The 18,155-nt window shown below is 41.0% G+C and overlaps 2 protein-coding genes and 1 pseudogene across 4 annotated transcripts in view; all 3 read right to left on the bottom strand.

The window, feature by feature from the left end:
• Positions 1-790, bottom strand: part of plk1 (polo-like kinase 1 (Drosophila)) — a 26,337-nt gene extending 25,547 nt beyond the window's left edge. The window contains exon 1 of the mRNA XM_088419462.1: positions 151-790. Coding sequence (XP_088275588.1) covers positions 151-543 — 393 coding nt within the window. The 5' untranslated portion in view covers positions 544-790. The remainder of the gene's footprint in view (positions 1-150) is intronic.
• Positions 791-1,458: 668 nt separating this feature from the next.
• palb2 (partner and localizer of BRCA2) overlaps positions 1,459-18,155 on the bottom strand; it is a 29,984-nt gene continuing 13,287 nt past the window's right edge. For 2 of the 3 annotated variants that reach the window (XM_088420373.1, XM_088420374.1), the window contains 7 exons: positions 10,769-10,927; positions 10,475-10,554; positions 10,248-10,397; positions 8,684-8,800; positions 3,587-3,674; positions 2,228-2,421; positions 1,459-1,996 (listed from right to left, as the gene is read on the bottom strand). In XM_088420373.1, coding sequence (XP_088276499.1) covers positions 1,699-1,996; positions 2,228-2,421; positions 3,587-3,674; positions 8,684-8,800; positions 10,248-10,397; positions 10,475-10,554; positions 10,769-10,927 — 1,086 coding nt within the window. In that variant the 3' untranslated portion in view covers positions 1,459-1,698. Of the gene's footprint in view, positions 1,997-2,227; positions 2,422-3,586; positions 3,675-8,683; positions 8,801-10,247; positions 10,398-10,474; positions 10,555-10,768; positions 10,928-18,155 lie in introns of those variants that run through there. The other variant, XR_015866239.1, reaches the window with a different exon arrangement.
• On the bottom strand, positions 13,068-14,021 carry LOC148420606 (uncharacterized; annotated as a pseudogene).

Genomic DNA, 18,155 nt, shown 5'->3' with positions numbered 1-18,155 from the left:
GAACATTTTTTTTGAAAGGGGAGGAGCATCGAACATGAGTGTCGAGTATTCGTAGATTTTTCGAAATTCGCGACCCGGCTTGTGCCTACAACCCGCGAATAACGGAAGCGGGTCGACCACAATCTTTTTTTTTTCGTGTACCGTACTCACTCTCCTCTTGCAGAGCTCCAGCACCACAAAGACGAAGTCGTCGTCCTCGAAGAAGCCTCGGAAACCGACGACGTTGGGGTGCTCCAGGCTCTTGTGGATGGCAATCTCCGACGTCATCTTCTCGCGCTGGTGCGGCTTGACGATGAGCGACTTGGGCACGATCTTGCCGGCGAACACTTGCTGGGTGTCCACGTCGGTGATCTCGAAGCACTTAGCGAAGCCGCCCTTGCCCAGGAAGCGGCCGCGTGCGTAGTGCCTCTTGGCCCGCGTGTCCACCAGCACCTCTGGGATCTCCTTAAGGGGTGACGAGCCCGAGGCCGACGTCGCTTTCCCGGCACCCTTGACGGTCGCAGACGGCAAAGGCTGCGGCTGCTTGGCGGCCGGCGCACTCATTTTTATTTTCGAGCTCGGGGAAGTAGTGAAGAAAGGCCGAGTTCGCCTTGTAAAAGCAAGCTGGAATAGTATTCAAACTCTACGTCCAACACGTTAAAGGTCGTTTTGAAAAAGTTTTCAAAAAAAATTAAAGCGTGAATTTTAGAGGGAAAATGAGCGCTCACCGAACGATCTCCTGTTACCCACCTAGCTTCTAGACGCCAAATGTAGAAATGAATTTTAAACGCTACCAGCCGAAGCGACGACTTCCTATTGGTCTGCAAGATTTGAATGGCGACGCACCACGGTGCATCACGGGAAATGTAGTACGAATGGGCCAATGGGCGACCGCCTCAAGCACATGGTTTAATCCAATAGGGCAAATCTGGTTTAGTTAACAGTAGTGCCCATGGGATACGTAGTTGATGAGCGCGGAACTTTAAACGTGGACGTTGGGAACAGTCAGTACCGTTCGCATTAACTAACTCTGTTTCTATCGTTAGTTGGGTGAATGTCAGGGGCAAAACTAAATTCCAATAAATATTTATGAATTAAAAAAAAAGTCATAAAGGAATTACGGTGCAAAGCGCATCGTATGATTCATGTAAAAATATATTTTTTAGGATTACTCCGTTTAAATTTGACAGTTTTATGCCCCCCCCACACACACACACACATTCACTTATCTGTATCCTATTGTTTTTGTGTAAATCATCGCAATAAATATATTATATATATTTATTATATTTTATATTTATATATTATATATTGGAACCGTACACTTATACATTTGTTTTACATTGTTCTTACATTGAAAAATCTTAAATTATTCATATTCATCCAGAGGTCATTGTGTCATATTGAAATGATTAAAATGATCAATTGACAACAACAAACAAGCCCTAAAACTTGTAATATTAGGAAGAAGAAAAAACGTGTATTTATGATGTTTTAATCCATCCAAATGTACGGTCTGTGAGGTTTTAATGACAATTGTATGAAACAACAAAAACTAGTTAGAACTAAATAATACAAGTACAACAAGCAGTTAAGGCAAGAGACCAAATTTTTAACAACATTTATGAGCTCAACTGAAACTACAAAACGTTTGTTTTTCTTTTCTACCAACATCAACAATGAATCAGAGGTATGGCAACAAAACTGTACCATCCCTAGTCAAGGTGAAATTGATAGTGAAGGTGGCACTTTAAAATCCTTGCGAGTGTTCGTAAAACAACAAACAGTAAAATGGTACCGAGCAGCGAGGTCAAAGTGCAAGGTGACATCGCCGTTGTGCTGGCCTGTCACCAGCGTGCTGCCGTCTTCTGCCCAGCGGGCCAGTCGCCAGCCTCCATTGTCGAGGGGCGCCGTCACCGTGGTGCAGTGGCCTCGCTGCCTCAGCTGCCAGACGCACGCGCACCCGCTGTGACTCAGGCCCACCAGTGCCGCGTCGCTGGCGTCTGCCTCGCGCAACCTGCATGAGATCAGAGATGACCAAAAATGTATCCCACCGAGCCCCATTCTTTTGCAAACTTGCTTTGTCTGATTGCACACCTTAAAAGGGATACAGCTCTGGCTGTTAACGATCACATTTAAATTGTTGTTTAGTTAGCGGCTAGCTAGCTGGCGTGATGGGAAAATGTTGATAAACTGTAAGTTTTACAAAAACAAATAAAGATACCATGAAGTAGATTCTTGAGCTCACCTTCCCGACCAGACTGCAGGTGGCGTCCAACGGGCTGCCAGAACACTTTTACCACTGAGAGGGTTAATCGCAAGCAAGGAGAAAAGCGCTGGCTTCACTTCTTCCTGTTTGCCAAATGTTACATCCTTGGCGCAGTTTTGCTTAGCCTGGACGTTGCTCACAAATACATGCTGCAGGAGGACTAACAGCACACCCTCAACACACAAGAAACAAATTCTTAAAACCGTACTCATTTGAGTGTTGTCGATTTGTCAAGTGCAAGTGGCTCCATTTGGCATCGGGGAATGGGGCAGGTTTGACTATAGCTGCGAAATATGGCGTTATATTTGTGCCACAATTACGAGCGCACGAAAAAAAAATTTGAGCGGAGGAAATCAAACTGAGCGAGCGAAAACTGATTTTGAGAGCAAGAAAAAAACTACTGAGCGCGTAATGATAAGAGTTTGAGCGCGCGCCGATGGAGTTTGAACACAGAAAAAGAAATTGCTCGCTCAAAATTCCTTTTTGCTCGCTCAGGATAGCCCTCCCTCGCTCAACATCTCGCTCTCGCTCGCGATAATCCTCCCTCCCTCGCTCAACATCGCGTTTGCTCAACATCGAGCTCTCGCTCGCTTGAGTCGTCCTCTGCGCTCGCTCAGTTCTGCTCACGCGTTACGTTTGTGCCACAAAACCAGCCAATCAGAGCTTGTACTTTGCATTGACAGCACTTTGATTGACAGCTTAGTATCCAATGAGATTGCTTGCACGCTATCCGTTGACACACTCTCGTTTGCCCTGTGTTCACCTGAAAAGGGCAAACGATAGTGCGTCAACCCGGACTTGGGCTGGAGAATTACTTTTAATATTATTATTACTGTATTGTATCATTTGACAGAAATACCTTGTTAGTTTTTGTACTTGAATAATATAAGCCCACCCCTCCAGCCCACGTGGATGTGACGCACTTGTTTACTCGTTCTGGGTTAACACAACAAGCAATCTCATTGGATACCAAGCTGTCAATCAATGTGCTTTTACAAGCTCTGATTGGCTGGTTTTGTGGCACAAATGTAACGCGTGCGCAGAACTGAGCGAGCGCAGAGGACGATTCGGGCGAGCGAGAGCTCAATGTTGAGCAAACGCGATGTTGAGCGAGGGAGGGAGGAGTATCGCGAACGAGAGCGAGATGTTGAGCGCGAGAATGCTATTGCGAGCGAGCAAAAAGGAATTTTGAGCGAGAAACTTCTTTTCAAAAACTTTTTTTCTGCTCTCAAAATCTGTTTTCGCTCGCTCAGTTTTTTTCCGCGTGCGCGTAATTGTGGTACAAATATAACGCCATAGCAAAATGGCAGAAATTCTTTTGTGTGTTTGTATACTTACATGGAAGGAGAATCCTCTTAAACAGGATGTGAGTGACAAACTGTCATCCAGATCAATTTTCTGCAGTAAGTGTCCACTCTCTAAATTCCTAGGGAGAAAAAAAAAAATACACACACACACACACACACACACACATATTATATATATATATATATATATATATATATATATATATATATATATATATATATATATATATATATATATGTACACACACACACACACACAGTGGGCCCCCGTGTTACAAACTTAATCCGTTCAGCGGCTAGGCTCGTAACTTGAATTGGTCGTATGACGGGCAATCCAAACCTATGTTAATTAGTGAATGCGTGTTTACCTTAGGTAAAAACATCACGACTTTATACACATATTAAAAATAATTAACATAATCTACAGTTAAATTTAATAACGTAAATATACAAAGGAAAAATGACATTTACCTTTGGGGTGACGTGACTTGAGCTGGTGGTGGGTGGAGGCGGAGGGGAGCAGAGACGAACCCACAGAATTTATTTTACTTTTTCTTAAACGAGAACTTTTCTTAAACGAGTACATATCACCGGCGATTTCTTTCTCTTTAATCCATAATAGAAGAAGCCTCTCCATTTTGTTGTCGACCGAGGTCCGTCCCCTGACAAGGAAAGTCTTGCCCTTAGAAGACTTGCTTGCTATCATAGCTTCCTTGTTATTGAGAATTGTACTTCTTCCTTTACCGACACTTGCAATTTTAGAAGCCATGTCTAACACATAAAGTTTGCAAAGTCTTCACAACACACCGACCAGCTATGTCATCAAGGTAGATGAAGGCGTTCGGCCAATAGCATATCGGCATTTCTGTGATTGACCTGACGCCGGCCAATAGCATATCCATATCTCCGTGACTGAGACCGTGACTGTGACCTTATAAGACCAATAGCATATCGGCATCTCCGTGACTGAGACCGTGACTGTGACCTTATAAGACCAATAGCATATCGGCATCTCCGTGACTGAGACCGTGACTGTGACCTTATAAGACCAATAGCATATCAGCGTTTCCGTGACATGCGAGAAAAGTTGTTTTTGTTGATGCATCAAAGGGAAAAAAACAGTGCGGACACACTGACCGGCATGGTGGATGGTTCATAAGACGAAAGGTTTGTGCGTTAGAGGGGGACAAAAAAACGCAGCGGTTCACGTCGTAAGATGAAAAATACGTAAAATAGGGGGTTAGTAAACCGGTGGCACATTCACACACACACGTATATACACAAACATGTCCAAACATGTTCATACTGTATATAGGTTGTCAAAATGACACTGTTCATCTGTTTTGTTTATCATTAGAGACATTGTAAATAAGAGTATTTTTTCGTTGTGCAACTTGTTTGTTAGCTCGAGAGTTGCTATGTATCATTAGCTGATTAGCGGTTTTGTTTTTCTAGTTTTTCGGCAACCTAAAGAGGGTAATGGTCAATGGCCATTGTTCAAATAAAGCAGAGCAAAAGGAAAGGCAGTCTGTTTGTTTGAAACGTCGTTATCCAGCTGTCTAGCTGGCGAAAATCCCGACATTTCTGAGTGAGGACGACATAAAGATCTTGTATAAAAATTTGTGTTTGATATACAGTATATATGATTGTATTTATAATATTATGATTGTATATATTATTTATGTGCAGTGTGTACAATGTTCACTAAATTAATCGATCAATTAAACAATGGGAGACAGAATGCTGTTAAAGAGAGAATGTTGCAGTTGGTAGACAATTAAAAAAAAAAAAAATATATATATATATATATATATATATATATATATATATATATATATATATATATATATATTGCATAAATATCTGGTGTTATGACCTGCGGTTTATAGTCCAGTGCGGCTTATCCATGGCAAAAGATGTTTTTCTGGTCAATTTTTGCTGTGGCATTTGATCTCGCAAGATCTCGTCCCATCCCTAATAAATACAATATTGTAAGCACTCACACGAGATCAAGTCTTAGTGACAATGTGACGCCAAACATTAGCAGACCAGCATCTTAGTGACGCTGACCAATAACGGACCAGCATTTTGGTGATGCATGCAGTGACATATGAGCGTGGGTCAGCGATCGCGACTCGCAGTAATACGCACGCACACTGACCGCCAAGTTTGAATTTTGTGTTATTATTCTGTCCTCAGTGAGCGTGTGTCAGAACCCACTTCGACAGATAGCGAACATTTCCACAATGAGATGAAGAAGCTGGAGTAATTTTAAGTGGTTTACTGTTGTTTTCAGTCTTTTGAAGTTAGAAAGAAAGAAAAACGTAACTCACAAGCGAGCGTTGTTGTTATCAAGCAGCTGCAAACCCAGAATGCACAGATTGATAACACCATGAAATAAACCCTACATGCAAGTCGCAGGCAGTTTGGCACAAACAGAAAATAAGAGCAATTACCTATAAACGCCTGAAGAGGGAGGAAAAACAAAAGAAACACAGACTTTCTCACGGGTCATAACAGTTGTTGGCCGTAAAGCGGAAAATGCCGTAAAGCGTGGACGAAAAAAACTTAGTATTCCACCTCATAAACATGAAAAGAATGTAAGCCAGGGACGTTGTAACCCAGGGGTCCACTGTATATAATTTAACAGTGTGAGTTTCCCATTCATTCCTAATATATATCATGCTAGCTGTCAATTGAGACGCATTTTGAGAAATCTTGTTGGCATAAACTTTGAAATGACCGAAAATTATATTTTGACTGCTAATTGATTCAAATTTGCTTAAAAGTAAATATTCTGCTTGGTTCTAAGTAGGCTTCATTTTTTTCATTGTTTTTGCAGTCAGCAAGTAAGTTAGCTGTGTTCCCCCGTGTGCCAAGTTTTTGCCAGGTCTTTTTTTTTTTAAATTATTTTTTAAATGTATTTATTTTAGTTTATTATTATCATTTGTACGTATCAAGACTTGAAACCTTGTTTACATACTGCTTTTTTTTTTTAAAAAAGGGGGCAATAAGTAGACATGTTTGACTAAACATGATGGATAATCGTGATGAATAATCGTGACTCCAATATTGACCAAAATAATCATGATTATTATTTTGGCCAGACTAGTGCAGCCCTAATATATACACACACATAAAGTTGTGTTCAAAATAATAGCAGTCCAACCTGAATAACTAGTTTTTGGTAGAAAATATATTACTATGTGGCAAATAAATTACCAGTTGCTGTAGTAGGGTCATAGAAAACCAACAGAGCCAACATTCATGATATGCATACTACCGAGCCAGTGTAATTGAATAATGTTGAAGGGGCTTGTTCAAAAAAATAGGAGTGTAGTGTTCAATTAGTGAAGTCATTCATTCTGTGAAAAACAGGTGTGAATCGGGTGGCCCTTATTTAAGGAAGAAGCCAGCACATGTTGCTCATGCATTTCTCTCTGAAAACCTGAGAAAAATGGCTCGTTCGACATTGTTTAGAAGAAAAACGTACTTGATTAAAATGTTGATTAATGGAGGGAAAACGTATGAAGAAGTGCAGAAAATGATGGGCTGCTCGGCTAAAATGCTCTCCAATGCTTTAAAATGGAATGTAAAACCAGAGACACGTGGAAGAAAACAGAAACTACCATTTGAATGGATCGAAGAATAGCCAGAATGGTGAAAACTCAGCCCAGGATGATCAAAGGCAGTCTGAAGTTACCTGTGAGTACTGTGACAATTCGAAGACTCCTGTGTGAAGCTAATCTATCGGCAAGAAGCCCCCACTAAGTCCCACTGTTAAAATAAGAAGACGTGCTGAAGAGGATACAATTTGCTAAAGAACACATTGGCTGGCCAAAAGAGAAATGGAGAAACATTTTGTGGACGGATGAGTAAGATTGTTCTCTTTGGGTCTAAGGGCCGCAGATAGTTTGTCACACGACCCCCAAACACTGAATTCAAGCCACAGTACACTGAAGACAGTGAAGCATGATTGTGCAAGCATCATGATTTGGGGATGTTTCTCTTACTATGGTGTCAGGCCTATTTATCACATACCAGGGATCACGGATCAGTTTGGATACACCAAAATACTTGAAGGGGTCATGTTGCCTTATGCTGAAGAGAACAAGACAACAAAACAACCCCAAACACACTGGTAAGCAAGCAGCTTCCTGGTTTCAGACCAACAAAATTCAAGTTATGGAGTGGGCAGACCAATCCCCGGACCTTAATCCAAAAGAAAACTTGCGGGGTGACATGAAATATGCTGTTTCTGAGGCAAAACCAAGAAATGCAGAGGAATTATGGAACATTATCAAATCATCCTGGGCTGGAAAACCTGTTCACAGATGCCAGAAGTCTGTCGACTCCATGCCACACAGATGTGAAGCGGTTCTCAGAAACAGTGGCTATACAACTAAATATTAGTTTAGTGATTCATAGGAATGCTGAATCTTGGATAATGTTCAGTTTATACAGTAAATATTTGAGTTTGTACAATAAAATGCAGACGCTATATTTTTGAACAGCTCATTGTTCATTTTTCTTCATTTTCTGTAAAGCGATTAAAGAATTTCTACTGTTTTCTTCATGTTTTAATTTAGAATATAATGTGTAGTGTTCCTGTGAAGCGAACCATATATTAGGTTGTTAACATTATGTGCTTATTTCTTGTCTAGAATAGTGTGCATTGCTATCCATCTATGCAGTCCGAGTTCATCTCGTCCCAATCCTTAGGTAAAGCTGTTGACGCAGGAAAGTGTGAGCTGGGACCTTGGCCCAGCTGTTGGTGTCTTGTAATGTGCAATGCTTTGCTGAATGAATAAAAGGCAGGCAGGGACGCTTGAGCGATGAATTGGTGCTGGCAACGCATTAGTTCGTTCGTCAAGCTTTTTCCCTTTGCCATGGCGGAGAAAAGTCAATCTTGGCTGGTCTGAGTTACTCTTTTTGCTGCTTAGCAGCTAGGCTTGTCCTAGTCTTCTTTTAGAGATTCCTGCGGCAATTCCCAATGCTTGGAAATAAAAACTATTATAAGGATTTTGGACTTTATTCATTTTTTTAAACAGACTACAATTATTTTGAACAAAACTATAGAAGCAGGTATAAGCTTTTGGATAGTTTCCCTTATAGTGTTTAATCATACCAGACAAAAAGTCGACCTTCCTCACCGGTGCCGATCAGCGCGTTGGGGAGAACATCCACTGGAGCCAGTGCCCTAACGCAAACGTCAGGTGAGGCAAGAGGGAGACACTGGGATGCGCTGCGGAGGAAATGAAAAGGGGGGCAGGGAAACAATCATATATATATATATATATATATATATATATATATATATATATATATATATATACCCCGGGTTACGAACTTAATCCGTTCAGCGGCTACGCTCGTGTCTCGAATTGCTCGTATAGCGGGCAATCCAAACCCATGTTAATTCGTGAATGCGTGCATCGCGCGCAGAAGTCTTAGGTAAAAACGACACACTGTATACATATATTAAAATTGAGTGACATACTCTACTGCACACTTGCATTTTATAATAAATACATTGGATTAATAGCTTTTACCTTTGAAACGACGAGACTTGAGCTGGGTGTAAGCATAGGGGGCAGAGTCCAACGCTAAAGGTTAACACGGCGATAAATATGCTATTGGTCTTACAGTGTTACAGTAACTCTTTCAGTCAGGGTGCAAATCACGCAGATACTAAAACATCATCCTCTTATTTCTTTCTTTACCGCTGCTAGTAATTTTAGAAGCTATGTCTAACAGATAAAGTTTGCAAAGTCTTCACAACATTCCGTTTTTCACTAATTTTCTCTGCTTCCTTCCATCCTGTCCCTTCAAGCTAGATAAAGGCGTTCGGCCAATAGCATATCGGCATTTCTGTGATTGACGTGTGACGCCGGCCAATAGCATCTCCGTGAGTGAGACCGGGTGACCTTAATCGACCAATAGCATATTCGCATCTCCGTGACTGACTGATAATTATTTGCACTTTTTTTTTTAAACGGTTGGAATGTATTGACAATTAATTTAAAAAAAACACACATTTAAACCAATGACAATTCTTTGTCCTGCAATCGGCACATTTAATTTCATGTCAGCTGTTTTTCCCTTTAGCTGTACAAACACTACACTTAAATGGTAATATATTTAGACACCGTGAGTGAGACAGTCATTGTGACGTTGTAAGACCAATAGCGTTCACGTAACTGCCACAAGTATCTACTGATGATTAATGATGTCGCTACTGTTGATTATATTGACGCTATTAAACAAGAACAGTTCTACATACTCAATTGGCCGGCATGTCGAATTGCTCGTAAGGCGAGAGGTTTGTTCGTAAGCGGAGGACAAAAATCTCCCTGATCCACGCTCGTAAGGCGAATTGTTCGTAAATCAGGGTGCTCGTAAGCCGGGGGCCGACTGTATATATATATAAAAATGGCGTAAAGAGGAGACAAACGCCACGGTCGACATTGTAAGATGAAAAAACGCAAGCCAAGTACGTCGTAAACAGGGGGTCCACTGTGCTATGATCCCTCGTTTTTCGCGGCGATATGTGACAAAACTGCGAAAAAAGCAGCAGGATGCTGGCCCTTGAGGAATGAAGTCCAACACCTGTATTCTAAATGGTCTTTGCTGCATTTTGCCGTTGCCAGAAATGCACAGGAGTTTGCTAAAAAAACAAAAAAGTCACTCGCCTGCCATGGTTGGAGAGTGAGAAAACCTGTAGTTTGCAGCCAAAGGCTGAGCGGGAGGAGGTCACTACCCTAGACTGTGCCACACCCACAGTTGCCTGGACGTCACCACGAAGGAGCGCCACTGGCTCGCCGCTGTACCGCGACAGCACCCTGACCGCACAAGGACGTCGTAAATGTCTCAAAGATAAAGGCGATAGGGCAAGCTGGCAGAGTGCAGTGCGGCTTACCAGACTTGTTTGAATTCCAGCTGACCTGACGTGGCGCAAACAAAACCGGCATCCGGGACAGGAAACACGCTCAGCAACAGCTGTGTTGACAAAGACAGACAACATTTTGCTAAGGAGCCACTATATAACAAAATCTAGCAATGAGTTGCTTCATGTTCCAATTAATTTGCTTTTGATTTGAAAAAGGCAAAGTACTCCTGTCAGTGCAATAAATTAAATATGATGATTGCCAAAAAAATCTGTTAAATTGTCATGTAACCTCATTTAAGAAGTACGGACTTTGTAAACACCCACCTCATTGAAGTTCCACCTGTGTCGTTGTATCCAAGTGCACGACGAAGATGAGACTCGACTCCACAAAGTCACAGCCCGCTCTCCCGCTGCGGCGACGCACAAGCTGCCGCTCTGATCCAAGAAGCAGCACGCATCCACCAAGCCGTTTCCTGCTGGGGCCTGAACGCATGTCAACATGAATCAGTTAACAGCACATGCCAGTCATTTTTAACATATTGTATTGCATGGGATATGTATACAGTAAATTTTAGTATAATTGAAATACTCAATGTTTTCCAAAGGCAACACACGTCACAGCCAAAGGACAGAATGGCCACGACTGGTTCTGTAAAAAATTTTCTTGCACACCCTGACCATAATCATGCGGGTAATAAAGAGCCACACAACTCCAACTAAAATGGTTCAAATCTGTCTTCACGAAAAAGGAATAAATCAAATGAATGTCAATTTCAAAAGCTTGCAAATTAATGTGGCAGGGGTATTTGACATACTAAATTGTCCTTAGGTGCGATTGGGTGCTTGAATGATTGTTCGTCTCTGTTTGTCCTTCAATTGGCTGGCAACCAGTTCAGGGTGTCCCCCACATACTGCCCATAGACAGCTGAGACCCTAACCCAGTAAGCCTGTGACCCTTGTGAGAATAATCGGCTGGAGAAAATGGTTATCTTCAGGTAGTGATGGCAAAATGAAGCCTCATAATATACTTATGATTAGGGCTGAACAAATATGTCCAAAATAATAATCACAATTATTTTGGTCAATATTGAGATCACGATTATAAATCACGATTACTCATCGTGTTTGGTCAAACATGTCAATTTATTGCCTCTTTTTTTAAACAAGCAGTATATACAGTAAACAAGGCTTTAGACTTGATACTTAAAAATAACAATAAGATAAAATAAATAAGTAAAGTAAATGACAATTACCGTATTTTCCGTAGTATAAGGCGCACCGGATTATAAGGTGCATCTTCAACGAATGGCATATTTTCTTAAAAAGACAAAAAAAAAAAAAAGAACATGTACGGTGGGCCCCCGGTTTATGAGATTAATCCATTCCGCGGTTGGGATAATTACTATAATTTGCCGTATGGCGGGCAATCCAAACCTATGTTAATTAGCTAATGCATGTAAAACCCCAGGTAAAAAAATATTAAAAATTGGTAACAAAATAGTACAGTGAGTGCTACTTATATATAATATACAGTTATACAATTAAATATCATCATAAATAAAATATATAGAAAGGATTTCTTTACCTTTAAGTGCCGTGAGAGCTTGTTACAGCCATATTCCACAGTGAGGGTAGCCTAGCCTACTTAGCCTTCTTCGTATTTCTTGATTATCTCCAGATTCGTTTCCATTAATATATCATCTTCTTCTCTCTTTAACATCAGTCGTAATCTTGGGACTCATGGCTAACCAATTCAATTTAGCAGTAAAATACACTGTAAATACATTTTTGTAAGCACTCACAGGTGAACAAAGCTTTAACAATCCACCATTTTGGAAAGCGTGACGTCAACCAATAGCACACCAGCAACTTACTGCTTCAGTGACACCGACCAATAGCAGATCAGCATTCTAGTGATGTAAGCGGTGAAGCATGTATAGACGTATGAGCGCGGAGCGACTTGCAGTCACGCACACACACTGGCCGCCATGTTTGAGGAGGAGTTTTTGTCGTCCCACGAAAAAATTGGCATATAGAGGGGACAAAAAAAAACGCAGCAGTCAACATCGTAAAGTGAAAAAAAAAAAAAAATGCAAGCCAGGGACTTCATAAACCAGAGGCCAAATGTATAAGGCGCACCGGATTATAAGGCGCACAGAGTTGAAACTACAGTACTGGCTGGCGTTGCATTACGCATCCACTAGATGGTGCTGCACTAAAGGGAATGTATTAAAAACAATCAGCTAAGTCATCAAACTTTATTCATACAATATAAACTTTAGCAATACAATAAGCGTTCTCACAACATCCAAAATGAATAAACAGCTGTTTTATTTTAGTACTATCAGAAGAATGGGGAAAAATAACCTCGATTACATTAAAAGAGCTAAATGCCGAAACAAATCCAGATTTTAATGGAATACAATTATGATTAAATATTAAACTTAAATATGTGAATCAAATTGCAACCAAAAACCTTAAAATATATTGTTTTGTTGATTTAAAAATTGCTATTTGCAATTGGTATTGGTTCATTCAGACGACTCCCTCATTCAGGACTCTTTCCGAAAGCAATAATAATAATGGATTTAATTTCTAATGCATTTTCCATTCAACAAGAATCTCAAAGTGCTACAAGCAGAGAAGAAAAATGAAAACATAGCATCAATAAAAATAGTTGTATAAAACTACCAAAGGCATCAGTAACTGATGAGTAAGTGAACGCTATCCTAAAAAGGTGCTTTTTAAGACCTCTTTTAAAAGAGTCCACTGTCTGTGGTGCTCTCAGATTCGGTGGAAGAGCATTCCACAGTTTAGGGGAGACTGAGCAGAAAGCCCGGTCACCCATAGTTCGTAGGTTTGTCTTTACGGGTTTAAGGAGGTTACTGTTAGAGGAGAGGAGGTAGCAAGTTGATGTATGTGGAGAGAGTAGTTCCTTAAGGTACGTGGGGGCTTTGCCATGGATCCATTGATGTGTAAGGACGGAGAGCTTGTATTCAGTCCAGAACTTATGGGAAGCCATTGGAGGGATATGAGTATGGGGGTAATGTGTTCACGCTGTCGCACTCTTGTTAGAATCATGGCAGCGCTGTTCTGTATATACTGGAGTTTTTTTAAGTTCTTGCCAGAGATCCCGATGAGAAGTACGTTGCAGTAGTCCAGCCTGGAGGTGACGAAGGCGTGGAGTTTTTCAGAGTCAGCCAAGTTGAGTGCGGGGCGGTTTTGAAATGTTGCGTAAATGGAGAAAGGAGTTTTTGTAAACGTAATTAACATGCGCTTCAAAGTTCAACTAGGGGTCCATTTTAACTCTAAGGTTTGTAATGACGGGTGAGAGAGGAATGTCTTTACCGGAAAAAGTGATACTGGTTATGGGAGATAAGTTGATCTGATGGGGGGTGCTAATTTGAATGATTTCAGTTTTGGAAGTGTTGAGCTGCATGAAATTGGTATTCATCCACCCCTTCATCTCCTTTAGGCAGGTGGTGAGGATGGACAGGGATGCTGATGAAAAGGGTGGCGGAGATCCTGAGTGGGTTGGATTGATTTTCAAATATAGCTAGCTGTGTGTCATCAGCATAGTGGTGGAATGAAATTCCATTGCCTGCTAATAATATGTCCGAGGTGTAACAAGGTGAAGAGGGTAGTAGAGCCATGAACAGATCCCTGGGGGACACCATATGTGAGTGCGAGATTTAAAACAACCCGGGGACACATATTCTGATCAGCCAGTGATGTATGATTTAATTCATTTAAAATCAGTGTTATTGAGTCCAATGGTTTGAAGGCGGGTGAGCAGAATATTGTGGTCAACAGTGTCAAAAGCAACAGTAAGATCCAGTAGAATAACCAGGGAAGGGGAGCCGGCATCAGCCGCCATGAGCAGGTCGTTAGTGACTCTGACAAGAGCAGATTCCGTGCTATGGGCAGTGCGAAAACCTGATTCAAATTTTCACCCGAGGTTATTGCGGTTAAGATGATTGTGAAGCTGAATGGACACAACTTTATCCTAGATCTTTGAAAAGAATGGAAGATTTGTGTTTGGCCTGTAGTTTGAAAGTACAGTGGGTCCCCGTGTATATAATACACATGTATACAAACAGAAAACATCATAAACAAAAAATATAGAAAGGATTTATTTACCTTTGAGTGCCCCTTGTTATGCCCACATTCCCTAATAAGGGTTATCTCCAGCATCGTTTTCACATAAATCATCTTCTTACTTCTCTCTTTAACATCACTAACAATCTTGGGGACCCATGGCTAACCCTTTCAACTTTGAATTAAGCAGTAAAATTCACAATAAATACAGTTTTGTAACCATCGAACAAAGCTTTACCATTCCGCCATTATGAAACGAGTGAGGCCGACCAATAGCAGACCACCATCTCCGTGAGGAGACGCCGACAAATAGCAGACCAGCATTGTAGTCACGCGTTGCATGGAAGCAGTAAGACAGCTATAGTAAATACGTGCAATTACCTAAAAACGCAGATGGAGGCAAAACAACACAAATACAACCAAGCCCCTAGGAACATGACTTGTTTTTGGTCTCATTACCGGGAAAATGAAATAAAGAGGGGATGAAAAAATTCTGTATTTTACGTCGCAACATGAAAATGTTGTAAATCAGGGAAATTGTAACACGGGGGTCCACTGTACTTCAGGGTCGAGGGAGGCTTTTTTGACAAGAGGACCGAGGATGGTTGTTTTCAGGGCTGAAGGGCTGCAAGCCAGTCTGTAGGGACATTTATGATTTTAGTGATTAAGGAGCTTATTGCGGAAATTTTGTTTTTGACAAGGGTGGTGGGGAAAGGGTCCAAAGCACAGGTTTCATCCCTCAAACAATTTCTTCAATCTCTTGCTGTGAGGTGCTGACGAAACAAGAGAGGGGGTGGGGGACCATAGGCAGTGGTACAAAATTTTGGATAGGTGGAATGACAGGAGCAGAGAGAAGAGAGCAATGACTGTAAGTCTGTGTTTTTGTGTGTTTTGGACATACTGTAGCTGTTGCCACATGTTGTTGACACTTACTGTATATGCATCATACACATGCCAACAATCTAATTAGCATATGAAAAGATTGCGACCATGCTTGTTTAGCATTGCAATAGCTAACGTTAGCGTCAATGCACATCCCTTCACACGGGTTATTTGTGGCGCATTGTTTGTTTAGTAAGGGCTAATGCTTTTTTAGTTTTTACTTTAGTATGTCCGCATGTTCATGAAGCTCACCACTAAATTGAGTTAAAGTAGTAAGACAGTCAGCTTAATGGCTTGAGACATCACATTGGGCTTGCTGTTGCATCATTTGACATGGTCGATATATTAGGCGCGCCAGATTATAAGGCACACGGTCAGCTTTTGAGAAAATTTAAGGCTTTTAGGTGCGCCTTATAGTGCGGAAAATATGGTTAGACAAACTCACTCAGGACATGGCAAAAACTTGGGCTCACAGGGCAATACAGCAAACGAGTAAAAACCAATGAAAAAAAATCAAGCCGACTTAGAACCAAGCGTTTAATTACTTTTGAGCACATTTAAATCAATTGGCAGTCAAAATGTCATTTTTGAGTCATTTCAAATCAAATTTATTCAATTTTTTTGTCAATAGGATTTGTCAAAATAGGTCTTAATTGACAGCTGGCTGCTATTGGTTGGCCTCACTCGTTTCAAGATGGCGATAAAACTTGTTCTATCGTGAGTGGTTACAAAACCGTATTTATAGTCCATTTTACTGCTTAATTCAAACTTGACTGGGTTAGCCATGGGTCCCAAGATTGCTCGTGATGTTAAAGAGAGAAATAAGAAGATGATTTATATGAAAACGATGCTGGAGATAATCAAGAAATACGAAGCTAGCCTAGCCTAGGCTACCCTTACTAGGGAATATGGGCATAACAAGCGCCACTCAAAGGTAAATAAATCTTTTACATATATTTTATTTATGATGTTTTCTGATTGTATACATGTATATTATATATACGTAGCACTTACTATACTATTTTGGCACCAATTTTGAATATATATGTACAATTTTGATGCTTTTACCTGGGGTTCTAAACGCATTAGCTATTTAACATAGGTTTGGATTGCCCACCTTACGGTGAATTCGCCTTACGAGCCCAACCGCGGAACGGTTAATCTCGTGACATGGGGGCCCACTGTATTAGGAATCAAGTAAGAAACTCAACGCCATTTCACACCGGTAAATAATATATTAGGGCGATTAAAAGTAGAGGCTTTTGACATGCAAACATGTGGGAAATTGCCATCTAAAGGCTTTTAAGGTGGAATTGAAAGCTGAAATCTCGGGAGGGCCTCGCGAAGCCAACTTCAGTGTCTTTTTTTCTTTTTTACAGACTCTTCATCTCTCCCCGGTGTGCGTGCTCACCAGGAGTTGTTATTTGGACGGTATTTGGATCACGGGAGTCTTTTTCAGACAAATCAGGTATTTGTACTGGCGAACTTCCATTAGCAATAGTTCTTCCACCATGTGTTCCGCGTGGTAAAGAAATTCTGAAAGGTACGCGTTGTGGAGGGTCTGGCCCAACGCATGTCAGGCAGTTGCCAAAATTACTTCATTTGATGCGTGGAGCCGCGCAGATATCGGGGGAACGTAAACATAAACCAAGCCTTGCTGCCGTCCTTGTCGCTGCTGCTGCCGGATTTGCTCGCTTGCTATTTCTTAAGCTTAATGAAGTCTTAACCTTGCGTTTGCTCCCTGGTGGTAGGATGAAAAAGTGCTTGATTTGACATGTATAGGTAACCAGCTTTTTAAATGTTAATATCGCCGTGGATCATAATTGGCAGCCAATATCGTGATTGCGATTAAAATTCCAATAATTGTGCAGCCCTACTTGTGATACTTTTTGCTCTTCAAGATGGCACACTGGTTAAAGACACAGTGGAAATGGAAAAAGTTTTTATTGCACGAGCTATTAGTTTTAAACTGGAAGCACCATCTAGAGGAGGAGAATATCATCACAATTGCTTCACAAGGCTTCATTTTCCCCGTCACTGTGTGAAGTTAGCAATGGCTAAATCAAACCCCATGAAACATTTGTGGTATTTTTTTGCTCCTCGAGATGGCACTGTGTTTAAATACGCAGCGAAAAATGTAATACATTTCCATTGCACTAGCTTTTAGCATAAAATGAGGAGCACCATCTAGAGGATAAAAATAACACAGTAAGTGCCTCGAGGTTTCATTTTCTATCGTGAAGTCAAGGAAGAATGCTGAAAAAAGTTGAGAAGCTTCGCTTACACAAGAGTAGTTCTTTGCAGCCATCTTGTACCTGTGAATAGCTGGAGAAGATTGTACCATCCATAGTTGGATCCAAAGTGACCGGTAAGCAATGTTCCCTCTAATTTTCAATGAGCATTTGCACAAACTCCCTGTGCAGGCTTTGGACCAAGGAGAGCAACCTCTGACATGCACACATTGAGTCACCGTGCGCATATCTGTCGCTCCTAAAGTGATCTTTATCACATAACTCATATTTTGTCATTAATGAGCAAAGAAGGAGGGGGGGCTCTGAGTAATGTGCTTTTGTGTACTTATTCCGTCATTTATGGATAGCTGAAGTGAAAAGTGTCACCCAGGACCACTACAGGAGAACGATGCATCTACGATTGACATGTTTGTAGTTACTTTAAATTTCAGTTTTTGTAATGGCCAAGAGCTAGAAAGTTATTTGTTTGTTGGTTGTTT

The sequence above is a fragment of the Hippichthys cyanospilos genome, chromosome 7, assembly GCF_059441005.1.
Source record: "Hippichthys cyanospilos isolate Australia breed blue-spotted pipefish chromosome 7, RoL_Hcya_1.0, whole genome shotgun sequence".
Taxonomy (NCBI): domain Eukaryota; kingdom Metazoa; phylum Chordata; class Actinopteri; order Syngnathiformes; family Syngnathidae; genus Hippichthys; species Hippichthys cyanospilos.
The sequence above is the reverse complement of the archived record's forward strand: the minus strand, read 5'-3'. Positions and strand labels throughout refer to the sequence as shown.